The sequence below is a fragment of the Portunus trituberculatus genome, chromosome 42 (genome assembly GCF_017591435.1).
Source record: "Portunus trituberculatus isolate SZX2019 chromosome 42, ASM1759143v1, whole genome shotgun sequence".
Taxonomy (NCBI): Eukaryota; Metazoa; Arthropoda; class Malacostraca; order Decapoda; family Portunidae; genus Portunus; species Portunus trituberculatus.
Genome location: NC_059296.1, coordinates 3,128,859 through 3,155,462, shown reverse-complemented (window position 1 = coordinate 3,155,462; position 26,604 = coordinate 3,128,859). Strand labels below are relative to the sequence as shown.

Genomic DNA, 26,604 nt, shown 5'->3' with positions numbered 1-26,604 from the left:
CTCTCTCTCTCTCTCTCTCTCTCTCTCTCTCTCTCTCTCTCTCTCTCTCTCTCTCTCTCTCTCTCTCTTTTCCCAACCCACCCACCCTCCACAACGGCCTCTCTCTTCCCAATCCCCGACCTACAGCGGTGAAGGTCATGATGTATTTCAGGCGCGTAATCAAGGAGGACAGTAATCACCGTAGAGCTCCCCTTATTCCCTCCTCTTGCTCCAGACTCTATCTTCTCAGTGCCTTAATACATACACCTCTCAGTCCCCTTCCTGCCTCTTCTGAAGGATAACTAGGCATGGAAGCGGAGAAAGGAAGAAAAAGGAAGTTATCTACGAGGAATGATGAGGGATGGAGAAGGAAAGAAGGGAGGAGGAATTTAGAATGAAACTATATAGGAGAAGAGAGATGGAAAGAATTGGTGTAGAAGAATGAGGAGGAGGAAGGAATGGAAGTTGAAGAAGAGGTTGAAGAGAAGGAAGTGATTTACGAGAAGGAGGACTAAGGGATAGAAATAGGAGAAGTAGAGGTAGGAAAAGGATATAGGACAAGGAGGAGAATAGGAATGATATAACTAAAAGGAAAGGAAGAAAAGGAGAGAGAAAGGGAAGTGATATACGAGAATGAAGAAGAGGAAGTAAGAGAAATAGAAAGAGGTAGAAAAAAAAACGGAAGAGTAAAGAATAGAAGGAAGAAAGGAAGGAAGGAGATGCAAGAAGAGGAGAAATGAACAGAAGTAAGCATTGAGAGAGAAAGAGAGAGAGAGAGAGAGAGAGAGGAGAGACACAGATAGACAGAGAAGAGAGAGAAAAAAAATACCACAAAAGCAAGAGAATAAAGAACTAATACGACATTACAAAGGAAGAAAGGACAAGACAAACCCCCCCGGAAAGAAGAAATGGAAAACGAAAAAAAAAAAGAAAACAAAAGAGGGAAAAAGGAGGTGGCAGAAGAGATTAGAATTCAGATCTTGAAAAACACAGAGCACTAAATTTTTCCCCTCTCCAGCCGGCAGCCTTGTTCTGCCTCGTGTATAGTGCCGAGAAGCTTAAAAAGTACAAGGAAACAGGAGGGTGGAGCTGGAAAAGGAGTGAGGTGGTGGGGAAGCCAAAGGGAGGGGGAGCAGGTGAGGAAAGCCTCGTTGGGGGAAGTGGGAAAGGGCGAGCAGGTAAAAGGACTGAAAAAAAATAAATAAATGAGAGTGAAGGGGAGAACACGTGAAGAGGAATGTGGATTAGGAAAGAAAAAGGAAAAAGAGGAGTGAAAAGAAACGTGAAGTGAAAATTGATGTAGTGAATGATATATATAGTAGTAAAGAGTGAAAAGTGAGAAATAGAGGAGAAATATATTTAAAGAAAACACAAACAAACAGAAGACATGCGAAAAAAGAAAAAAATGTGAGGAATGTAGATAAAGGGAAGAAATTTAAAAAAAAAATGATGATAAAATTGAGGCGAAAACTAATGCCAGCAGTGAATAGAAGAAATGAAAAGAATAGCTTAGGATGATAAATGAGAAGTGGAGAAAAATAGGATTAAAAAAAATGAAAAGAGATGATGGAAGAAAAACAAAATATGAGGAAAGTAAATTAGAAAATGAAATAGGAAAAAAAAAAGTTAGGAACAAATTAATGTAAAGAATGAAAAATGTTAATAAATGGAAGAGAAAATGAGAAGAAATAACGAGAAATGAGAAAAGCAAATTTAAAAGAACTTGGGAGAAACTAAGAAGAAGAAGAAGGAAGTGAAAAGGGAATAAGTCAAACAGAATAGAGAATGAGAAGGATGAAGGAAGAATGAGTGCAAGGGCGATAAAGGAGAAGTAGATTAGATAGATGGAGAATAGAGAGAGAGAGAGAGAGAGAGAGAGAGAGAGAGAAAATGGGAACAGGTAAAGAAAAAAACTATTGGAAAGAAATAAATTGGAACCAACTTAAAGGGAAAATGTGGTTTTCATTTGTTTCTCTCTCTCTCTCTCTCTCTCTCTCTCTCTCTCTCTCTCTCTCTCTCTCTCTCTCTCTCTCTCTCTCTCTCTCTCTCTCTCTCTCAACCTGTTGCTCATCTCTCAAGAGTGAAAGTTTGTTGTTTCTTTTATTTTTATTTTATTTTCTTGACTTGAACTTTTCTCTTCATTTTTCTTCACTTCTTTCCTCCGCCATCAGTTAGTTTCCCTCTTTTCAACCCAGTCTTCCTTCATTCTTAAGTTAATTTTCCTCACAGATTTCTAACTTTTTCCTTTGCTTCTAATAGTCTTTTCTATTCACCTGCCTTCCCTTTCCTTGCCTTCCTCTTTTCCTTCATTCGTAGATACATTTCCTTCACTTATCTTAACTCCTTAACTGTTTCTAGCACTCTATAACTCTTCTCTAACTCTTCCTTTGCTTCTATTACTCTTTTCTTATCACCTACCTTCCATTCCTTACTTGTCAATCTTTCTTCGTTCATAGATTTATTTTCCTCATTCGTTTCAAAATTCTTCGTTGTTTCTAATGCTCTTCTCACTAACGTTATTTTGTTTTCTTTTTTTTTAAGTCATCTCTTATTTTTCCTCCTCTAAAACAGCCTCGTAAGGGCTAGCTAGTAGATCTGCTGCTGTTTGTTCTTTCTTTGTGTTCCGTCTCCTTGAACTGCTTCATAATTAACACTTTTTACACTTCTGTGATGTTGGTTCCTCTTATTTCAAATCCCAATAGTTTTCATCCCATTGCCAGCCTCCTCTCACGCATTGCCAACTTCACTTGTTTTCTATGTATTTCTATGCATTTCCCGGCCTCTGTCTCACAGCGTTACCTTCAAGCAGGACCTCTAAAATCCCTCTCTTGGAGCCTGGGAGCCCTTAGAGATGATAGAGGAGGAGGAATGCATAATAAATTGAGGAGTATAGCTTTAATTCCTCCTTTTATCCCTTGCTAACTAATACCACCACCTCTCTCTCTCTCTCTCTCCTTCCTGGCAGACTCTACCTGATGCCTGACGAGCGGCGCTACCTGCAGACCAAGATACGAAAGAAGACTTGTAACCCACGTTTTGATGAGACGTTTGGCTTCCAGGTAAGACAAGAAACACAGACATAAGCGTTCTCTCTCTCTCTCTCTCTCTCTCTCTCTCTCTCTCTCTCTCTCTCTCTCTCTCTCTCTCTCTCTCTCTCTCTCTCTCTTCCCTGGATTGAGTGTGAAACTAGAAATAATGGCTTTAATTAATACATCTTGAGTAATTAAGGTAGACGCGCACACACACACACACACACACACACACACACACACACACACACACACACACACACACACACACACACACACACACACACAGAGAGAGAGAGAGAGAGAGAGAGAGAGAGAGACGTTTGAATTGGCAATAAAGTTAGTGTAAGTGCAGGCAGTGGACAGATAGTGCATAATTATTGGCACATTTACTGTTATCACCGCTGCCGCCACCACCACCACTACCACCACCACTACCACCACCACTATCACCACCCATCAAACAACAACAACAACAGCAGCAGCAGCAGCAGCTTCGCAATGCCCATCATGGAGATAAAATTTGTTAGAACTGAACATTTTCCTTTCTTCTCTTATTTACATTCCCCACTGCTCTCTCTCTCTCTCTCTCTCTCTCTCTCTCTCTCTCTCTCTCTCTCTCTCTCAGTAAGGACATTAATGATGAAGGAGGATCAGAAGCAGAAGGGGGAAGAGGAGAAAAAGGTGGTGGTGGTGGTGGTAGTGGTAGCGGTAGTGATGGTGGTGGTGGTGGTGGTGGTGGTGGACATGACATAGTAGGTACCGCAGTATCAGTGACAAAGGAGAACAAGGAAGACCCGTGTAATGAAATAGCCTTAGAATGACGTCTAGCGGTGACAGAGAGAGCGGGGTGAGGGGTGGCATGTGGTGGGTGGCTCCGGAAGAAGGTAACAGCTATCAAGACATGGAGAGCTGTAGCAAGGCACCAGGAAAGAGACTCCACCCGGATAATTACGTGCGATCTGAACCGTGACCTCGTTAGCTGGGCACTGTGACGAGATTACGACAGCGAGAGGCAATCTTGGGGTAAGGTGACACGCAGCGAGACGGAGCCAAAAAGTACAGTACAGCGTAATTAGATGTCCCTACGGTGTCCCGGCGCAAGGTGAGGTGGCGAGGTGTTGGTGCGCGTGTAGCGTGAAATAGGAAAGGTTTTTAAAGTAACGAAGAAGGTTGTGTTTGAAAGGTCTACTGTGGAAAGTGTTTAGGCACGTGGGCTGCGTTTGCTGGGAAAAAAAAAGGGACTTATCTCAGCATTGCGTGGAGTAGCGAAGGAAGTTATTGGCATGCCGCACCACCAGTAGCAGCAGTGTGGCCAACGATAAGACGCCAAGCAACACGTGACAATCATCAGAATGGGAACTCCCCCTTTAGTCTAGTTTATATACAGTGATCTTCTTCCCTTCCTTGCTGCGAATCAGGCCGCGGCACACCTGGGCTCCTCCCTAACGTTCTCGCCCTGTTCGAACACCATAGATATTTTTCTTCCAAACCCAGTAGAAGTTTAATTATTATGTCGCCGGGCACGAGCCACTGGCCCAACACGGATCAACACAATCACCTTCACCTTCCTTTGAGAGTTTCGTAACCCTTCCCGGCTCCAGGAGTGTTAGGGATAGAAGAAGTTGTCTTTTACGCCTGTACGGTATATGTTGCCCCGCGGGACGTGACCCCATCAAGCTTGCAATGCAGGAGTGACCAGCGGCGGATGATCCTTGTCCCTCAGGAGTGTCTAGGAGGGCAAGGGAGGAGCTGGGGTGGTGGATGAGGCCGCTATTCATTACCTCAACCTTTGGAGACCCAGAAGTGCTTTCACGTAGAGATGAAGGGAAGTCTCATTACCGTTGACCTGATGCCTCCTTTGTTATTACGAGATGTCAGTATCGAGGCTCCTTGTGATACCCACTCTTACTGTGTGTGTGTGTGTGTGTGTGTGTGTGTGTGTGTGTGTGTGTGTGTGTGTGTGTGTGTGTGTGTGTGTGTGTGTGTGTGTGTGTGTGTGTGTGTGTGTGTGTGTGTGTGTGTGTGTGTGTGTGTGTGTGTGTGTGTGTGTGTGTGTGTGTGTGTCTTTGTCAGTCTTTCCGTCTGTCTGTCTGCCGGTCTGCCTGTCTGCCTATTTGTCTTTCTCCCCATCTATCTGTCAATCTCACACAGCACACCACTACCACAGGTCACTGCCAAGGAGCTGGAGGACAGGGCGCTCAAGCTTACCTTCTATGACGTGGACAGGGACAAGAAGCACCAGGTGATCGGCCACGTTCTGATCCTCCTCAAGGTGAGCCTCGTCCCTCCCTCGCACCCCACCAGACGACGCGCTTTCGCTCACCTCACTGTTGCTGTCTTAACCCAAGGGATGTGTGGCAAAGACAGGATATTGCAAATTAGATTCTAAAAATGTTATTAAGTATTTGCAGCCATTATTGAATTACAAAAGAAATGAAGAAGTGTTCAAAGTTAAACATTGATATTTGTCTGTATAGTGTTAATTAAGCTTTTATAACCGTGCGCGTGTTCCAGCATTTATCTGTTCTAAATTCGTGTGTGTGACTTCGTGTTTGTCTTCTCCTGTTTCGTAATTCGCACCAGCAGTCTTTGCTATCTGTTGTAGTCTGACAGGGAAGAATTACACCCGACAACTGAAAACTCTGAAACATTTTATCTACATACTCGTATTTACAAATATTGCTGTGTTCCCTTTCAACATGTCAGGAAAAAGTCACTTGACCTCGCCTAGTTAAGCCTTAATGCCTTTTCATTTCATTATTTTGTGTTTTTAGACAGCTTTTCATGTGCCTCCCTCCCTCCACAGGAGCTGGGGGAGTGGGAGGGGAAGCGGCTGCTGCGACGCGACCTAGAGCGGGAGGTGAGCCTCAGCCCGCGGGAACTGGGCCAGATGGAAGTGTCCCTGGGCTACAATGACAACCTCGAGCGTCTCACTGTAACCGTGGGCGACAGCATGCAGCTCAAGGTGACACACACACACACACACACACACACACACACACACACACACACACACACACACACACATATGCAACCTCATACATGCTATTAAAATCATAAATTTGTATATATAAATAAATATGAATAAAATTAAGGAAAACCAAAAACAATTAAGTCACTCCACGTCTTTGTGTACCGTCGAAACACGTAAAGAAACCCTATGATGAATACGAAACGGGCCCCAGTGATGCAGCAATCCGAGTGACAACGCTGGATCATTTGGGACTAGTGATGAAGCTGCAGTCCTTACTTGCACACTGACTAACTGTTTCCAATGACTAGTCAGTGTATTTGTTTTTTGCGTGTGAATCTGAATAATGCAACCTATTAAGTAGTGTGTGTATCAGGGGGAGGAGGAAGGCGGTCGGTGTAAGTGCACGTGAAGAAAGTCAGTCTCATTTATATCTTTGCGTTCTTTACAGGTGGAAAAGGAACTTAGACAAGAGAAGAATGAGTTCCAGGTCAGAATATCCCTCATGCATCAGGCCAAGGTTAGATATCCATTGTGTACTAGTGTTGAAAGTAGTAGTAGTAGCAGTAGTAGTAGTAGTAGCAACAGCAGCAGCAGTAGTAGTAGTAGTAGTAGTAGTAGTAGTAGTAGTAGTAGTAGTAGTAGTAGTAGTAGTAGTAGTAGTAGTAGTAGTAGTAGTAGCAGTAGTAGTGGTAGTAGCAGTGGTAGTAGCAGCAGTGGTGGCAGCAGCAGCAGCAGTGTGTGTAGTAGTAGTAGTAGTAGTAGTAGTAGTAGTAGTAGTAGTAGTAGTAGTAGTAGTCGTAGCAGCAGTAGTAGTAGTAGTAGTAGTAGTAGTAGTAGTAGTAGTAGTAGTTGATAGGTATATTTATTGGTATTTATTTATTGTTATTTATTTATGGGTTGAAAAGGTACGTAGGTAGAATCATAACAGAGCATCTACCTGAACTTTTCACCTGTGCTTACTACTAACCTTTCACGAGGGACGGCTGTGTACCCTTAAAATGCTTGTAGCTCCACTGGGTAGCGGGTTGGCTTTAAAATTCAAGCGTAGAAGCAGATGTATGTGTAAGGCAGCCACTGTTATGTTTCTATTTACTCACTCTGACGATGATAGTCTTTGCTGCGTCCTAATGCTGACAAGACAGAAACATAACAATGCCTCGTATAGTCAGATTTTATTCGTTTGATCTCGTCACGATTACTTTCAAAAGACTCTGGTTGGCGGTGCACGAGTTTTAACAACATTTTTACACTAACAAAAAAAAAAAACTCCTGAAAATCCAGTTAATCATCTGTGTCGCCACGGAAAATACTCACCACTGCCACAAAGATTATTCCCTCAAGAGTGTTTCCCATATTAATAATGTAACAAATGTTGATAAGTCATTAGAACGATACCAGCATCCTTCAAAACAAGTCTAACAGCACCTAGCCTTTTGAAAGCAATCGAGATGCAGCCATGTGTGAAGCAGAATGGGCGTGTGGGTAGAAATAGCTGAAGGAGGGTGTCTGATAGCAAAGGTCTGGTAGCAAGGGACTGACTGGTAGCAAGGGACTGGTAGCAAGGGTCTGGTAGCAAGGGTCTGGTAGAAAGGGTGTACATGGGCGTGGCTCCTGCAGGTGGTGAAGACGAAGAAGACAGCAGTGGTGAAGAGCGGAGACTCGCCCTCCTTCAACGAGAGCTTCCACTTCAAGGTCACCCCGGACGCCCTCGACACAACCTCCGTCAGTATGGTGGTCACCGTTGGGAAGAAGTCAGGTTAGTAAACACACACACACACACACACACACACACACACACACACATTTCTCTCTCTCTCTCTCTCTCTCTCTCTCTCTCTCTCTCTCTCTCTCTCTCTCTCTCTCTCTCTCTCTCTCTCTCTCTCTCTCTCTCTCTCAACACTGTTACGAATAAAGAGAATGTACTGAGTGCATTTGGTTGTCTTTTGCTTCTATTAATGTCATATTTTTCTTTGTCTTGCTGTTGTTCTTAATATATGACTATTATTACTATTATTATTATTATTATTATTATTATTATTATTATTATTATTATTATTATTATTATTATTATTATTATTATTATTGTCATTATTATTACTATTATTACTATTATTACCATTATCACTATCAACATCAGCACATAAAATTTGTTCTCTTAATTGTCCGTCAATGTTGAGTACAAGCATATGACAAGCCACTGGGTACCAGTTAGGAACAGAACGGGTGAGCGTCCTTGCCCAGTATATACCCTTTCATGTTTCTATTTGCTTGTTTGCTTGTTTGTTTGTCTTCCTATACTCTATTTTGTTTTCTATTCGTGTCCCGTGTGACTCTCCCAAGAGCGCCATTAACGGGGTCGCCGGGGAGGGTGTTAACGTAGCCTTGAAGCACCTCGCCACGAGTTTCTCCTAATGTAAAACAAGCGCGACCCTGCATGATCATTGTCAGTGATAAGACCCGCTGCCTCCATTTTAACAGTGTGTTAGTACGCAATGTGTGTTCCCTTACTCCAGAACAACTCCACTTTGTCACTCTTGGCCTTGATATTGCTTGCGTCATATTTATAATTCTCTGCTGCTGAAAGAAAAAAGACGCAGATGGGCGAATAATGCAAGAAAAGACATTAGTAAACTATATGACGAGTAAGAGTTAGTGAGCCAGTTGTCCCGGTATGATTCCACCCTATCATGCTTGACTTTGGTATTGTTTGCAGCATATTTACAATTCTCTGCTGCTGAAAGGAGAAGAAAAGACACAAAATGAAGATGGGTGGATAGGAAAAGAAAAAGGCATAAAGACGTACATGGGGGAATAGGGAAAGAAAATACTCAAAGACGCAGATGGAATGGGAAAAGAAAAAGACACAAAGACGAAGATGGGTGGATAGGAAAAGAAAAGACAGATGGATGGATAGGAAAAGAAAAGACACAAAGACGCAGATGAAGGAATAGGGAAAGAAAAGACAAATGGGTGGATAGGAAAAGAAAAGCCACAAAGACGAAGATGGGTAGATAGGAAAAGAAAAGACAGGTGGATGGATAGGAAAAGAAAAAGACACAAAGACGTAGATAGGTGGATAGGAAAAGAAAGACAAAGAAGCAGATGGGTGGATAGGAAAAGAAAGACAAAGAAGCAGATGGGTGGATAACGTAAGAAGAGACGTTAGTAAGCCATTGGAACACTAATAGTTAAGTGAGCCGCTGAATTACACGTCCTATATTTGAATGATATATAGGAAAAAACAGTGACTACGATTTTTGCTACGTGTATTGTGTTACTTAATCTTTTTTTTTTTTTTTTGTTCAGTACTCTCCCTACACTCTTCATAATATTGCTCAAGTTTAATCGTGTAGAGGCGAGTGAAGACCTTGTTTTGTTTTTTTATCTTTTCTTTATTTTCATCTTTTTTTCCTTTACTTTCATGTCACTCAAAAAACGCTTAACTTTTCCGACGGTGAAACTTGGTGGCTTGGAGTTACGGGACAGTTATGAGGCTTCTTTAATATTCTAACTGTACGGAAGCTGACGTTGGCAAGTTTTTTTTTTTTTTTTTTTTTCCTTTCGTTTCTTTCTGAGTCAGGGAACGAGGGAGAATGAAGACGTGGTGGTGGTGGTGGTGGTGGTGGTGGTGAGTATAGTGACTGTACTATGTAATGAATAAATTGGACAAGGTTTGAACTGAGCAGAGATGGTTAGAAAGGTTGGGTTAGTCTTCTAAGCTCGTGTCGGGGTGAAACACAAACCTGATAAGGGTCGAGCCATCTTATCTCTCGTAGTTGTAAAGAAAAAAGACTCTCTTTTTTACTACACTACTGATGCTTATGACAATGATAATAATAGTAATAATAATAATAAGAATAATAATAATGATACTTTTACTTCTACTTCTGCTACTACTACTACTACTACTACTACTACTACCACCACCACCACCATCACTAATAACTAATAACGACCTCCTTTCCTCCCCTCTGCAGATAACGTGGTGGGTCGTGTCCAGATGGGGTCGTTCATGTTTGCGCGGGGTCGGGCGCTGGAACACTGGAACCAGATGTTAGCAAAGAAGCGACAGCAAGTGAAGCAATGGCACACCCTATCCTAGACTTCCCTCTCAGCCTTCTTCCTTGTAGCCATCTAGCTTCCTTTTCTCTCTTCTCTCGTATCTTTCATCCACCTTGTTATTATTTTTTTATCGTCTTTTCCTGATTCGTGTTCTGTCTTTCTTTTACGTTTATCTCTGCTTGCTTCATTCCACTTCCGTCGTGTCCTTACATACTTTTCTCCTGCTCGTTAAATACCGTTCGTGTCTTTCCATATCTTTGTTATTCTATCCTTCAAGATTATCCATCCATCTATCTATTTATCTATCATTATTCATCTGTTTATCTATCTATCCATCTATATGTGTACCTATTTGTCTGTCTGTCTGTATATCTATCTTTTTTATCTGTATGTTTATTCATCTCCTCCTCAGCTGACCACTTCGGAAAGGTCAAATCTCATATCTTCACATTTCTCGCCATCACTTAGGTTCCCAAACGCATCCTCCGCTCCCACCCCTCTCTCTCTCTCTCTCTCTCTCTCTCTCTCTCTCTCTCTCTCTCTCTCTCTCTCTCTCTCTCTCTCTCTCTCTCTTGTGACGTGTCCCTTTATCTCCTCCGACCTATTTCCTACACTTCCTATCTTTCTTTCTCTCCTCTTCCCCTTCCTCTCCTTTCCCTTGCATTGCTCCCTCACGTCTTTCGTCTCCCTCTACACCTCTCTCCCACTTCTCACCTTCATGTCTCCCCTCTCCGTCCCTTGTGCCTCATGCTATAGTAAAATACAGTATAAGTTACCTCCACCATAACTAAGCTTACCACCCCTAACCCTCTCTCTCTCTCTCTCTCTCTCTCTCTCTCTCTCTCTCTCTCTCTCTCTCTCTCTCTTTCCTTTTTCTCTTTTTGTCATCGTCGTCGTCGTCCGCTCGAAGCACTTACACACACACACACACACACACACACACACACACACACACACACACACACACACACACACACACTTTTATCATTATCATCATCTTAGCTAATCAAACGTTATATGTCTGAATCTTTTTATAGTATGTACTAACTGATTTCTTATTCATTCCGTTTTCTTTCTTTCTTTCATTTTCCATCGCTTATATTTGTGACTTGTGGCAAGCCATTAAACAGGTGTCTATATTCGAGTAGCTACAGGTTCCCCCGCAATACTCACCTCTCCTCAGCGATGGTTCGGCCCAGCATCCGTGGTCGTTCGTAGCTTTTACTCCATCATGCAATTCTTATTGATCTCCGAGACGGTTCTTCCAGCGCCGCCGTGACCCAGAGACTAGAGCGTAGTGAGGCCTGGCCCGTCAATATTTAACGATGCATGTGACCTTTAAGGACTTACATAGAAGAACGCTTGGTCCAATGTGAGGCTTATCCAACACCGCTGCGTCCCCTCGTACTTGTAATTTTTCCTCTCGGACGTATTTTTGTGTGTGGCATGAGTATTACCTGTTTTTTTGCGTCAGTACAAAGTTGACTTCAAAGAGTGCAAGGCAAGAATACTGGGAGTCATCTTGCCCAGAATCCAATTTCATGAGGATTTCCGCCACTATGATCGGATCTTCTGCAGGGCCTCGTATTGCACGCCCTGAGGAGCATGTGTTTGTTGCGACGACGAAATGAAAAACAAGGCGAGGCGGCGCCACACATGTTCCTCAGCGGTGGGCGGAGAGCACCTTTAGTGAACATGAAAATTTGATGAGAGCTTCTTGTAAATTTCCGTTTTCTTTCTCCCCAGAATATAAATATCATACTCTGGGTTTCACTTAGCATAAACATGTTGTTACAAATGTTACGTCTGACCGTTACGGTTCTCGAAACAATAAGGAGAGGTGTGTCTTCCTGCCTTATGTAATTCTGTAGCCTCATTTCAGAAGACAGTTGTATAGTCTGAGAGAGATGAAGTTGTAAATAATTCAATAAAACCAAATTTCCCTCGGGTAGTTACCTTCCAAAGCATGCAATATTAATAGATACGTAACAAATTTGGAAAGCGGTTTAGTTTGATTGTAATTTTATAGTCTGAGAGAGATGAAGTTGTAAATAACTAAATAAGACCAAACTTCCCTCGGGTAGTTACCTTCCAAAGTAGATACGTATTAACTTTGATATCAAATAAAAACGTAACAAAATTGGAAAGCGGTTTAGTTTGATTGCAAATGATGATGATGGCAATGGATGTAATGATCTGCCTAAATGTCTCATTAACTCAGGCAGGATATCTGATCGTTTAGGAAGGGAACGCATTAGGTAATCTGCCACATATGTAAACAGCCTGCTTTCACTGCTGGATAACTTAAATGTGTGCCATCAACAGTGACGTATAATGAAGCAGAGTCTCTAGTCACAAACCAATCGATTCCCTGCTAATTGTCTTTGTTAGATAACGCCTGTCTGTACACACAATTCCCTCTCCTTAACTGTTCCACCTACGCTTTGCCACACCTTCCCCTTTTAATCCCCTCCCATCCAGCGTCCTACACCCAGACCTTTCCCCTTAGTCACTCTCCCTCCCTCTCCGTCTGTTTTTGCCTTCATCTTTTAGTTAAAAAAAAATATATGATTGGTTTTATTTGCCATGAGTTTTCGTATCTTGGTTTTGTCTTCAGGTGTATAGCTTGCATTTATTAACACAAGTGTGCGTGTGAAAGTCGCCAAGTGTTTGAGTTACTCGCTCTTATCAGTGTAATCAATCATTCATGCCGCGCTCATCACCCACAGAGAAACACATTAGAATATATGTATATGTATATGATGCTTTCATTTGTGAGCGCCCATGAGAAAAAGATAAATAAATAGATAAATAGTGCTCTGCCCCTAAAATTCTCGTGTAAAGAAATGTTAATATCTCAGTATAACAGTATACGAAAATATATAGGAGCGTTGTAAAACTCTCTCTCTCTCTCTCTCTCTCTCTCTCTCTCTCTCTCTCTCTCTCTCTCTCTCTCTCTCTCTCTCTCTCTCTCTCTCATTCTACATATGCTTTTTTTTTTTATTTCACATTTGAGTATTAAGTTTTTTTTTTTTTCTCCCGTGCAATTTGTTGAGAGCTTTATTTTTTTTTTTATATTCTGATTTTTAACTTCATGCAGAACACACACACACACACACACACACACACACACACACACACACGTCCCTCCTCACGTTGTTGCCTTGAGGGGGCCGCCAGAGCCTCGGAACCTGCAGTCCTTGAGGGCCGCCAAGTGTAGCATGCTCGGTGTTCTTCGCTCCTGAGAGAGAGTACCTGTGACAGTGTTCTTCTCCTGGAGTCCTTCACCGCACCGTGTTTGCCGCTCCGCCTTGCCTACGTACACACACCTCTATTGCTAGGCACAATTCTGTACTACTGGGAAAATATTGACGTACTATATCACATACTTCGTACCGCTTTATGATATTTCCTATAGTTTTAAGAATCGAGTGTATACCTATGTGTATTTTTAAAAGAAATATGCCTCCGCTTCCCTTTTTCCCTGGTTTTCCTTTCCTTTCTCCCTCTCTCCATCCCTTCCTCTCTCCCTCCCTCCCCTCATTGTCAGGTTTAAGGAGACTGTTGTTACATTTGTACGTACGTGTACTTTATTATCATTAATATTATTATTATTATTATTATTATTATTATTATTATTATTATTATTATTATTATTTATATTATCATTATTATTATTATTATTTTTATTATTATGTGGATATCATCTTTCAGTGTTGGTTGTACTGCATATCAGCAAAGTATTCGTCGTCGTTCCCCAGGGTGATAGGTGTTGATCCCTCGAGGACGTGTTAACACTGTGTTGTACGGGGTAACAATTCCGAGGCACCTCCATCTTCCCTCAGCCAAGTGTTGTTTTATTAAGTCTTGTACGTAATATTGCAGTTTGAACCACGCCGTCGCATTCAACCCGCTCAGTGTTCAAATTCCACCCACCCTCTGTGTGTGTGTGTGTGTGTGTGTGTGTGTGTGTGTGTGTGTGTGTGTGTGTGTGTGTGTGTGTGTGTGTGTGTGTGTGTGTGTGTGTGTGTGTGTGTGTGTGTGTGTGTGTGTGTGTGTGTAATTCATTAGGATCTTGAAAAATTATGTGCTAGAACTCTTTGTGTGTGTGTGTGTGTGTGTGTGTGTGTGTGTGTGCGTGCGTGTGTGTGTGTATGCCGCGAGCTGCTGAAAGGCATCGCGGAACCCGGCGTCTGCTGTCTCGTCACGGTTGCCTGTATCGAGGACTTGCTGCTACCAGGGGAATGCTGGGTGGCGGGCCGCGAGAGGCTGGAGGCAGGCCATGATCCTCCGCTAAACAGGCGTCACGTCGTCACTACTCGTATATTTCGGAAACGTGAACGTTCTCTCACACCTGGGGCTGCCAGTGTCGTGGAGGAGAATGACATTACTCTTTTTGGGGTGCGGGGTTCATTCACTGTTTCTCCTGCCTGTAAGAAAAATGTGTGTTCATGTTTACATTTTGTCGTGATTCTGTGTCATCGGTATTGAATGGGACAGCAAACAGGAGAAAGCATGCATCCTTCCTTATCTCATATCTCCCAACCTTCTGACGACCACACACCTGCTAGTGCCCTGCGCATCGTTGTCCGCACCATGTGTGTTAGCTCTAGCTAACTATTCTATGGGTGAAATTTATTATGTGAAATGGTTTCCTATGACGGAGAAAAAACGGAGAAACATTTCCTCTATTTGCAAATATTCCAAATTTTCTTCTGTTTATTTCATCTGCAGCAGATTTTTTTTAATTGGCGTTTCATTGCAAATTTGTGTCAATGGACCGTCAAGGTAAGGACAAGTGAGGCCTTCCCGCCACCCAGCATGCCGTTTGGTAGCCAGGTTTAGTCTTCTTTCGTATTTTTAGTGTGTGGCTGTACCGGTGGTGATATATTAAATCATTGTATATGTTTACACTACCACCTCTCATTATCCTTAACCTCTCTGACAGGAACCATATAGTGTATATATATATATATATATATATATATATATATATATATATATATATATATATATATATATATATATATATATATATATATATATATATATATATATATATATATATATATATATATATATATATATATATATATATATATATATATGTACGTATATATCATAAACTATCTTTCGTATTAACAACAGTTAACTCAGGAAATGAATTAGCACTGACATCTAATTGCCGATGAGAATAGTATTATAGCCAATATTGTTTTTGTTGGTAGTGACAATGGCGGTGATGGTGAATGCAGCAGTGGTGGTAGTGACGGTAACGATACGAGCACGAAAAATGGTAACACAGTGAGGTACTGTACTTCAAAAGAAACCACCAGGGCAGCTCAGTGAGGACCGGAGTGGGGCTGGCGGGCGCACGTGTACAGCCAAACGCGCAGATCTGTGAAGGCTTTTATACTGACCTTCAAATGTTAGTCGTCTACCACACCCGTACTGCTGCGACACGATACATCACTGAGTAAGGGCCTGACACTGAAATCAAGAGTGATGTGTCTTCGTAGAGAAACGAGACTCAGTAATATTCTGTGATTACTCTCTTAAAACTTTTTTTTACGGGGGAAAAAGTGCCTTTGATTGAAATACCGCTGGGTGGAATGTATGGAGGAAGGGGACAGGCGTGAACAGTAAGGTTTCTGCAAAAACGAAAGGGAATGTTTACAAGACAATAGTAACGCCAGAATTATAGATATACGCAGAGGCAGTACTGTTATTGACTTAAGGACAAGTGATCAACTTGGAAGCAACTGAAATGAGGATGCTGTAATTTTCCTTTGTAGTTATGAGGCTGGACGAAATTGTGAACGATTGCGTCAGCTGCACAACCAGTGTTATGAAGGTTTCGAGACGAGACAAAGCAAGATAAGCGAGACTAGGTGGTTTGGATATGTCAAGAGGAAAGGCGAGAATTATGTAAGAGGGAAGTGCAAAAGACCGAGTGCGTTAGAGAAAGCTGATCCCCTGTGCCGATCACTACCAGCAATAGCCGAAAAGAGAAAGGAGATATATATATAGAAGAGCGATGCGTACTTGCATTCCTGATTATCCACCGAGTGAGACTCGGGCTGACGGCTGAGTCTCAGTCAGTGATTGTCTCTCGTCTGGTGAACAGTGAGTGCTACGCACTGCAAATGATGGGCTAATGTAGATTCAGACTGCATTTATATTTAGGGAAACTGCCTTTTCTGTTCTGATTATTACCTATACTTCACAGCTTTTCAGCCATAAAATATTTAGATATTTAGTAACGCAAGTCAGAGCATCATGCCTTCCAAGGACTATGTGCACAACACCATCCCGGCCTGGATAAAGAAGAATGAGCAGTTCTTCAGGCCACCTGTGTGCATCAAGATGATGTAAGTACACTTATTTCAACATAACCTCTCATTGGTGCACGTATTGAATGTTTATATAGAGCAAACGGTATCTGCAAACTGGGACGCATCCGCTAAAATGGAGAAAGGATGGAAGGAGCGCGGTGTGCTACCCACAGTTTGTCTGCTTACATAAGTGTCATAAGGTCACACTGGAGAGAGAATCATATCCACTTAAGTGCAGGATACGCATGTACTGATTGCCATTATTATCATGAAAAAGTATTCTACCATTATTTCATGCATCAGTGAAATTATGGCAACTACTACTATATTTTGTCGTTGGTTATGGAAGAAAGAAAAATACTTGTACATCAATCATAATGCAACTGTTACGTGGTCATTTGTGTTGCACAGTAATATAGAGATACAGTATAGTATTTTACACACATTCCATGGTCCGTTATGTGGCGTTGATAAATAATTAACATCACCATTGTACTATATCAGTATTCTTCTAATTAACCTCCGTAATGTACCTTGACATGCATTATTCTTAGTTAGAAGTAATTTTTCTATTACTTTATTTATGTTATTAGAGATCTATCATCATCAATAAATTAATCTATCGTGAGTGCGGTCAACCCGTCGATATTTTTCTCTCGGCACTTGATCAAAGCACCAAGCATTCCTTGAGCCGCTTGCTTGGATATATATATATATATATATATATATATATATATATATATATATATATATATATATATATATATATATATATATATATTCACCCATAATATTCTCAAAGTCAACGAGTAATTAATTAGGTTTCCAGGTTTAACTGATAATTATTAACGTTAATGATACTGAATGTTGATTTACAGGCACGGCGTCGGTCAGCTAAAGGTGTTCTTCGCAGGTGGTCCCAACCAGAGGAAGGACTTTCACCTGGAGGAGGGTGAGGAGTTCTTCTACATGAGGAAAGGAGACATGAACCTCATCACGCTCACCAATGGGGCGTTTAGGGACGTCATCATCAAGGAGGGCGAGGTACCACCCACTCACCATATATATATATATATATATATATATATATATATATATATATATATATATATATATATATATATATATATATATATATATATATATATATATATATATATATATATATATATATATATATATATATATATATATATATATATATATATATATATATATATATATATATATATATATATATATATATATATATATATATATATATATATATATATATATATATATATATATATATATATAATGGGACCCTTTTTTTCATTATCTGTAATGGTTATGCACATATACACCCAAGATAAAGACGACTTTTGTTTTGTCCTTCAGGTGTTTCAGTTGCCAGGAAAGATTCCGCACTCACCGCAGAGGTTCCCCGATACTGTTGGCTTGGTCATCGAGCGAGACAGAATGAAGACCGAGCTGGACTGCCTCAGGTATGTACACACCTTGCTCTTCGTCACCTCCTCTCCTCTTACTCACAAACTTCTTTTTTCATAACAGACTTCCTATATGAATTATCATCTCATTCTTACTTCTCATTTTTCCTTCATTCATCTCACAATCTTACCTTAGTGTCCTCTCCCTCTCCCTCACTCGCTTGGTGCTGTCACACTCAGTATACATAATAAGCTTTATGTTATTAACAATTTATCTTAACTTACTTGCATTGAAATTTCATTTTTACCATCAATATCTTTCATATTTCCTTCCCTTCACCTCCCCCTTCCTCCTGTCCAATATTCTCTCTTATTTTACATCCATCTTCCCTTACATCCCCCTGTATGTTTTTTTTTTTTTCCGCCTTCTCTCAGTGAAATCTCTATTCTTAGCTTTTTTCTTACATGGTATTTTTTTTTTTCCTTTTTTCAGACACGAGAATCAAAAGTTGTACTTAAACTAGCTCTCTGACTTCTCTTTTTCTTGATATTGTTTCCTACTTTATCTCTTTCAAGGAACAGTTACTTAGTTCACCTCTCCACTTATAGTATCAAATCAGACAGTTTGTGAGGAAGTACGTACCCAATATTTCAAGTTAGATATGCTTTCAAATCTTTTACGTGTTCTCTCTCTCTCTCTCTCTCTCTCTCTCTCTCTCTCTCTCTCTCTCTCTCTCTCTCTCTCAGTTGATCACTCAGGCAATCACTCACAGGTACTTCGTGGAGGGCACTCAGGAGACCCTTTTCGAGCGCTGGTTCTATTGTGAGGATCTTGGCACTCAGCTGGGCCCGGTCATCAAAGAGTTCTTCGCCTCAGAGCAGTACAAGACCGGCAAGCCGATTCCCGGTAAGTGTGTGTGTGTGTGTGTGTGTGTGTGTGTGTGTGTGTGTGTGTCACCTCGGTTGCGTACTGGTCATCCAGCCAGTCTTCCCCATTACGGAGCGAGCTCAGAGCTCATAGACCGATCTTCGGATAGGACTGAGACCACAACACACTCCACACACCGGGAAAGCGAGGCCAGAACCCCTCGAGTTACATCCCGTACCTATTTACTGCTAGGTGAACAGGGGCCACACATTAAGAGGCTTGCCCATTTGCCTCGTCGCTTACCGGGACTCGAACCCGGCCCTCTCGATTGTGAGTCGAGCGTGCTAATCACTACACTACGCGGTGTGTGTGTGTGTGTGTGTGTGTGTGTGTGTGTGTGTGTGTGTGTGTGTGTGTGTGTGTGTGTGTGTGTGTGTGTGTGTGTGTGTTCTCTCCTCCATGACATGAACATCTGCATCAGAGGAATGCCATGAAATAAGATATCAACCTCTACTCCCCTCCATCCTCAGGCACCATTCAGGAAAAACAACCGTGGGCACCAGACGCCGCCAGGGTGCTGCAGGAACCCTTCTCGCTGGCCAAGTGGCTCAATAAACACAGAGGGGAGGTGGGTCACGGGTTAGGGCATGGCTTCTCAACCTTAACAGAGTGTGTCTACCCCCAGGACTACGTGAAATGAATTTTGTTGGTACTACATGACAGACCTGTTATAAGATCTAGACAGACTCATGAGTTCACTATTGCTCCTGTCATTGTTTAAGGTGCAGATCAATTCATGGGTACGTTCAATGATAAGAGTTTGTATACTGATAAATATATGAACAGGTTGTTTTGTTATCACGCACCTATAAATTGGTGGACACGTTTGTTATTAATTGCTGGTGAATTCTTGAACGCATATGTTAAGGTCTGACTACATTCTGCTGCATTTTGGGTGATGGGCGTTTAACCAGTACTGAAAGAGTTTAGGGACAGCCTTCAAGACAGCACAAAGATTGAAAGCCACCGGACTGTATAAGGAATCTAAATGCGATGGATTTTCAAGCATTACATTAACAAGACACTGATACGGAAATAGGTATAGGAAATGAATAGTGATAAAGAAGTACTGTAGTTATTCTTTGTTTACAAAAATCACCGAAGTGATCGGGTGGTGCCTGGCGCGGCCTAGGCGGAAGCAAACAGGTTGCTGGGAATGAGACTTGCTATTCCACGATGCAGAGATTTACGTCGCTTTTTCTTTCTTCAGATCCAGCAGGAAGGAAGCCGGCGGCTCTTTGATCTCAGTTACCAGAGTGACGTGTTAGTGTTGGGTCGCGGCTCCTCGCAGCACCGCTTGCCACGCGCAGAGACGTGGTTGTGGCAGCAGGTAAGGTCATGCTGATCCTTTCTGGACTTCACTCCATCGCCTTAGTATTGACTCTTCACTTCTCGTATGACTGAGCTAAAATGATATTTTATCATGCCTTGTGCCTTTTTTTTTGGGGGGGTATTCGTAAGCAAATAGAATATATGTATATATATATATATATATATATATATATATATATATATATATATATATATATATATATATATATATATATATATATATATATATATATATATTCATTCTTCTTGGTTGTGTGCGGCTTGGCTTGGCATTGGCGACTCGCAGGAAGGCGAGAGCGTTGTCAACATGGGGGAGAAAAAAGTGGTGCTCAAACCTCAAGACACTCTACTGGTTACCGCAAACACGCCCTTCACGCACACACGCGGGGAAGACTCCGTCACCGTCTCTGTTGTGATGGATCCCGGCAACAAGGAGCGGGGCTTCGGTCACCTCAAAGAGCAGTAGCAAAGGTCCCTTAATGGCATTCTGATTGTGCCTTATTATATGTATCGCTATCTCTATATATCTAGTGTTCGGCCAGCGCTTCTGATGTATAGCCAAGAAGGACGATCACTTGTGTTGATTTGTATTAACTTGCACTTAGAGTTGTTATGACGTTCGCCATTATCCTACCAATATAAGCTGTGAAGGTTAAGAGGCTACCTTACTCGTCTCTCCGCCACCATCACCACCACCACCACCACCACCACCACTGTATCATCGCAAAGCAAGTGGAAATGTTTAGGTGCATATTATGCAAGATGATGTCTGTTGTTATGGTTTGCACCCCATTAGATAGATGTATTTGAATTGTGTTATATTGTAACACAAAACATTTACTGCAACCCAAACCATTTTAGAGGTTTATAGCGTTATTTTCAATAAAAATTAATCGCATAATTTCCTTTAGTTATTCGAAAAAGAATAATGACTAACATAAATAACATGAATAATTCTGGTAATAGTTGTTGTCATCCATCTCAGATTGAAAAAGAAAAAAAGAAAGTAAGTAAATCAATCAAAGTAATAAGGATTTGCTTATATATACATAAATATATATATATATATATATATATATATATATATATATATATATATATATATATATATATATATATATAAGAAGAAGAAGAAGAATTCACACACAAACACACACACACACACACACACACACACACACACACACACACACACACACATATTAACAAAAGGGAAGGCCAGCCGTGTGTCCCAGCGGCTGTTCATCTTTTCTTCGCATTGGCCTTATAGCTGGTACTGTACATTAGGAATTCTGAGACACTAAACTGTGGGAAGCAGGATGTCACTGTGGCTCGTGTCCACTACAGGCCCGAAACAGAGATGAGCGCCGAGGTCACGCATGGCTACAGGGAATGTCTCCGAAGAACTTTTTTTTTTTTTTTTTTTTTTTTTTTAGGTAAATTCTCCCCACTTCTCCTGCTCCATGCTTTATGGTTGACCAGAGCACAAATAACGGATGTTAGAGAAAGACGTAATTATTGAAAGCGCCTATCAACTGCACTTTAAATATTCCTATGAAAATTCTGTATATTGGTTGCAGTGCTATCTATCAAAGAAATCATACGAAGTGGGCTGGAATTGTAAACCAGTGGACGATCAGCGGCAGGTAAGTAGTCGTACAATGAGTCTGGGTTGATGAAAGATTCAGGCCTTAACTATGTGACTCTTATGACACATGTACTAAGATGTAGCACGGTAGGAAATTGTTTGTGGGGTGACAAGTTGATCTAGTGGTAATGAGGATTGTATAATAACCATCGAGGACTTTCTGTGCAGCCTGTGTAGCGTCAACCACCGCTCACCTCCTACCCAGAGACGGGGCAATAGACAATGGATATGCTGTCATTAGGAACCAACTGGAGGAAGATGTGCATGAAATCGACATAGGCGTTGAGTGGGAGATGAGAATGGCTGGGAAGCGTATATGTGTCGTCGTGACAAGAGAAGGCAGAGTGGAAACTAAATGAATTGCGAGAAAAATGAAGAGTGAGATAGGGAGGCAAGTGAAAAGTGTGTGACTGAATGAAAGGAAGAATGAGAATGAAACAAAACGAAAGAACACTTAAAGGTACAAGATAGAAGTCCCGATGTATGAAAGACTGAGTAGTGATCTCCTCCGAGGTGGGGCAGTGCATGGAAGTGAATGTAAGGAGTTACTGATGGTCAAGTCCTGCAGCAAAGTGTGACATAAGAGAAGATGAGACGGTGGAGCATGTGGTGTTGTGCGAGAAGTATGAGAGAGAGACAAGAGAGAGATGATGAAAGAGATTATGAGTTAGAGCATAATAGGAAAGAAAGAGCGGAAAAGACATGAAGGGAATGGATAGTAGTGTTGGAGAGACGAATGAAAAGATGACTGAGGCTGGAAAAATTTCTACGGTAGAGAAGGTGGAGTGTCAGATGTAGGGTCAATTGATGTAAAGAATACTGTTTGTTTGTTACTGCTTGTCTTTTTTTATTGTCTTGCTTTTGTTTTGTTGTTGTTACTGTTGTTGTTAGGGGGGCAAAGATCTATATATCCTTATGAGCCCTAGGATAGTCCTGTGTAGGTATCACAGGCGCGATAGCTGGCCGGTCTTTTTGGATCGGTAATGCTGTATTTTTATCGTCTAATACGTCTGATATAGCATTGCCGATCCAAAAGACGAGAACGATCCTGAGTCCCCTGTAGCATCAAGATAGAGATCAAGATTGGGTGGCAGAGTGAAAAGATAGGCTTAGTGAACCAGTGGGAAGGACAATTGGGGAGTGCAGCCAGAATGAAAGCAAGAAAATATGATGTGCTGAGAGAAGTGTGGAAGAGTGTGGCTGTTCCCAGTATAATGTATGGTATGGATGTGATTGCATGGAATGAAAATGAAATTGACAAGCTAGAAGTGGGACAAAATAGAATAGGTAGAATGGCACTGAATGCACCGAGGTACACAGCAGTAGAAGCTCTGAGAGATGATATGGGATGGAGCACTTTTAATGAGACTGGTAAAAGCCACACTTAGGTACAAGGTTAGGATGGAAAGAATATATGATGAAAGAATAATAAGGAAGGTGTACCTGTAGAATGAAGGTAGGAGTAAATGGAGGAAGAGGTGCATGAGAATGACACAGAGGATACAAGTGGTATGGGAGATGAGAATGGCTGGGAGGAATCAAAATGAGCGTGAATGGATCGTGATAAGAGGAGGCAAAGTAGGAACTGAATGGGATACGAGGACACGGACACGGAAGAATGAGATAGACAGAGAGGTGAAGTGGTTGGGACTGAAGATATGGAAGAATGAGATGGAATGAAAGAGTACTCTGGAATGGTACAAGGAAAAGGGAGCCCCGATGTATGAAAGGTGGTATGATGGCAGCCTGGGTGGTGATCTTCTCTTCCGAGGATGGATGTGAATGCAAGGAGCTACAGGCGGTCTGAGTCCCGCAACAAAGTGTGCCAGATGTGTGACATGGGGGAGGACGAGACTGTGGAGCATGTCATGCTGGAGTGTGAGAAGTATGAGAGACAGGCATGAAATGATGCAAGTGATTCTGACTGAATTAGGGCATAATAGGGATGAATGAGTGGAGAAGACAAGAAGGGAACAGATGGTGTTACTGCTGGGACTGTATTAAGCAGGGGTTCTCAACCTTTTTATCGTTAAGAACCCCCTGAGTTATAAGACCATCTACCAGTACCCCCAGTATTATCACATGGAACATGGAACTCAACATACAATGGTACTGCAAAGGATTTTATTAGATCAGCCATCTAAGTACCCCTGGAAATCTTCTTATGAACCCCCTGTGGTTTCGCGCTGTCAGGATGGCCACTGTCCATGAGCTAACATCATTAGGTCTCTATGACGCTGAACACGTCTATGCAGAACGGTTTGGTTGGCAATAGACAATCTCATTATCAGACTTTGATTTCTAAGTTATGAAAATAAACTCATTTACGGGGCTTCATATGTTCATGGTGTCTTGTAGTCTACTTACTAACCTAGAAGGAAAGAAAATATCATACTAACTTCGAGTTATCAATTGAGGAAGAAGTAATTTTGTCCCAGGAATAGAGCTAGATGGTATATAAAAACACAATGCATAGTTATAACCTAACTCTACTATTATAGCGTTTTTGTCGTAGATACATGTTTGAAAATACTTTACCTATCTTGATATCTCCTTATGTGACAGAAGAATATCCAAAAATATACGATATGCAGTTGACCATCTTTTCTGTGAAATATTACGATATCTGTTGAATCTGGCAACTTCAACGGGAGTTTGGGTCCTCTCCTAGTGTTTCCTTATATTTGAAACATTGATATTTACACGTCATTGTGATCAGGGAAATAAAGGAAACTAAGTTTGCTTTTTTCTAAGAGCATAATATAGAAAAAGTTATGTCTACAGGTGGCAGTTTATGTATAAGACAAGCAAACCTGTGTGCACTCATCCACTCTATCCAGAAGCTTAACTAATTTTCAAAAGTTCCCCAATAGTTACACAACTACCATTGGTCTACTGTTTCTATCCAGTTATCTACAAACACGTACACATTCACGGCAGCAACATGCAAATTACAGTAAATACTCTGGAGCAAAGCTGCCTCACCTTGTTTCATTAATCAGCTAACTCTTGCACACTTTCAGACCAAAGCTATTTTTCATTTACCATCGACGATTTTATATTCGAATCAAAATTAAAACGACGATTGAGAACTTTCGGCCTAAAGTTGTTGAGGGCCGTGACGGCCTTGGGCGCCGCACGGGGGAAGGAGGTGGCTGTCGGGTCCGGCCTGGGGCCCAAGGCAGGAACTGGCTGCAGGTCCTGCTTTTCCTTGGTGGCCTCAAGCTTCACTACTAGTCGTCCACTTGCAGCGCCTCACACTAGGCAAGGGTCGCCATAAGCAAGAGATCAATGTCTACCACTCACCGGATGGTGCCGTGAGGGGCCCTAAAGGGGTGATAAGGGCTCCTTGCAGAGAATATGATGGTGAGTGGTGTGTACGGGTCCCCTGCTTATAATGACACCGGGCTGAACAACTCGCCATGAACAAGGGCACGCTGTGCGCCATGAGCCAGGCACTGACAGTACCAGTGGTCCTTTACGTTAGGTTAGGTTAGGTTAGGTTAGGTTAGGTTAGGTTAGGTAAAAAGGACTCACTTCATGACAGTGTTTGGGGAGTGGTGTGTGGCGGGTCATTGCTCATGGCGACCCGTGTGAGGCATTGCAAGGTTGCATCGTCACTGCTCTCATAATCACGGGACTGGGGGATAAAAAGTTTCGTCCCAGTACCTGTGTAGGTAATAATACTTTGGATCGTTTCGCCATCGCCATCGCCGCACCGTTAGCCTCGATAAACGGATCGTTATCCTCGGGAAACACATCTTTACCGTGGACACTGGAATCGCAACCTGTCGTGGAATCCCATTGTTAACGTGGACTCATTTTCCTTTGCGGCTTCAAGCTCACTGGTTGTCGTCAACTTGCAGCGCCTCACACTAGGCAAGGGGTCGCCTTAAGCAGTCTGCCGTGTCTACCGTCCACCAGATGATGCCGTGAGGGGCCTTTAAGGGGTGATAAGGGCTCCTTGCATAGAGTCTGGTGGTGAGTGGTGTGTACGGGACCTCTGCTTATAATGACACCGTGCTGAACAACTCGCCATGAACGAGGGCACGCTGTGCGCCATGCACCAGGCACTGACAATACCAGTGGTCCTTTACGGGGTGAAAAGGACTCACTGACAGTGTTTGGGGAGTGGTGTTGCGGGTCATTGCTCATGGCTACCCGTGTGAGGCGCAGTAAGGTGGCAGCGTCACTCTCCTCGCACTCACGGGTCTGGGGTGAACCCTTACGGGGTGAAAGGGTTCGTCTCAGTACCTGTGTAGGCAAGTGAACTTCAATTGCGTCGCAGTGAGGTGGCAGCGCCACTCTCCTCGCACCTAAGGGTGTGGGGTGGACCCTTACGGGGTGAAAGGGTTCGTCCCATTACCGGTGTAGGCAAGTGAACTTCAATTGCGGCGCAGGAAGGTGGCAGCGTCACTCTACTCGCACCCAAGGGTCTTGGGTGGACCCTTACGGGGTGAAAGGGTTCGTCCCAGTACCTGTGTAGGCAAGTGGACTTCAATATTGTGTCTTGAAATCGCATTGTGAGAACTGGAACCGCACCGACATCGTGGAAACCCGCATCGTTCCCGTGGAAACTGGAATTACATCTTGATCATGGAAACTCCCATTATTATCGCGGAAACTGGAATTGCATCTTTATCATGGAATTACGTAGTTATTTTGGAAACTCGCATCGCTATCGAGGAAACTGGAATGTCATTGTTATCTTGGAAACTCGGAGCGCTATCGAGGAATCTGGAATCAAATCTTATCGTACACACTGTTATCGTGGAAGCTCTCGTGATCGTCGTTCGTTTCGTTATCTCTGAATTACTTAATTAGTCTTGGTATTATTATTAGCCTCCGTAATAATAGAGATGTTGGTCATTTTTATCTTATCTC

The 26,604-nt window shown here is 42.1% G+C and overlaps 2 protein-coding genes across 7 annotated transcripts in view; both read left to right on the top strand.

The window, feature by feature from the left end:
- LOC123517683 (synaptotagmin-15-like) overlaps nucleotides 1-13,011 on the top strand; it is a 169,214-nt gene extending 156,203 nt beyond the window's left edge. For all 3 annotated transcript variants that reach the window (XM_045278020.1, XM_045278019.1, XM_045278018.1), the window contains 6 exons: nucleotides 2,945-3,038; nucleotides 5,179-5,283; nucleotides 5,818-5,976; nucleotides 6,434-6,502; nucleotides 7,603-7,741; nucleotides 9,963-13,011. In XM_045278020.1, the coding sequence (XP_045133955.1) occupies nucleotides 2,945-3,038; nucleotides 5,179-5,283; nucleotides 5,818-5,976; nucleotides 6,434-6,502; nucleotides 7,603-7,741; nucleotides 9,963-10,087 (691 nt within the window). In that variant the 3' untranslated portion in view covers nucleotides 10,088-13,011. The remainder of the gene's footprint in view (nucleotides 1-2,944; nucleotides 3,039-5,178; nucleotides 5,284-5,817; nucleotides 5,977-6,433; nucleotides 6,503-7,602; nucleotides 7,742-9,962) is intronic.
- A 2,337-nt stretch (nucleotides 13,012-15,348) lies between these two features.
- Nucleotides 15,349-20,970, top strand: LOC123517618 (3-hydroxyanthranilate 3,4-dioxygenase-like). Of its 4 annotated transcripts, none has more exons than XM_045277899.1 (8): nucleotides 15,349-15,475; nucleotides 16,277-16,418; nucleotides 17,261-17,426; nucleotides 17,763-17,869; nucleotides 18,586-18,719; nucleotides 19,211-19,308; nucleotides 19,951-20,070; nucleotides 20,359-20,970. In XM_045277899.1, exons 2-8 carry the CDS (start codon nucleotides 16,327-16,329, stop codon nucleotides 20,536-20,538), a joined length of 897 nt encoding a protein of 298 aa, XP_045133834.1. In that variant the 5' UTR covers nucleotides 15,349-15,475; nucleotides 16,277-16,326; the 3' UTR covers nucleotides 20,539-20,970. The 4 variants fall into 4 exon arrangements, with proteins under 4 accessions (XP_045133834.1, XP_045133831.1, XP_045133832.1 ...); XM_045277896.1 differs by having other exon boundaries at nucleotides 15,385-15,523; XM_045277897.1 differs by having other exon boundaries at nucleotides 15,459-15,580.
- The last annotated feature ends 5,634 nt before the right edge of the window (nucleotides 20,971-26,604 follow it).

Excerpts from the sequence above, each read along its gene's own strand:
- LOC123517618 (XM_045277899.1), top strand. The coding sequence starts at position 16,327 with ATGCCTTCCAAGGACTATGTGCACAACACCATCCCGGCCTGGATAAAG. Across the intron at positions 17,870-18,585 it reads ACCGAGCTGGACTGCCTCAG|GTACTTCGTGGAGGGCACTC; the intron begins GTATGTACACAC and ends AATCACTCACAG. Across the intron at positions 20,071-20,358 it reads AGACGTGGTTGTGGCAGCAG|GAAGGCGAGAGCGTTGTCAA; the intron begins GTAAGGTCATGC and ends GGCGACTCGCAG.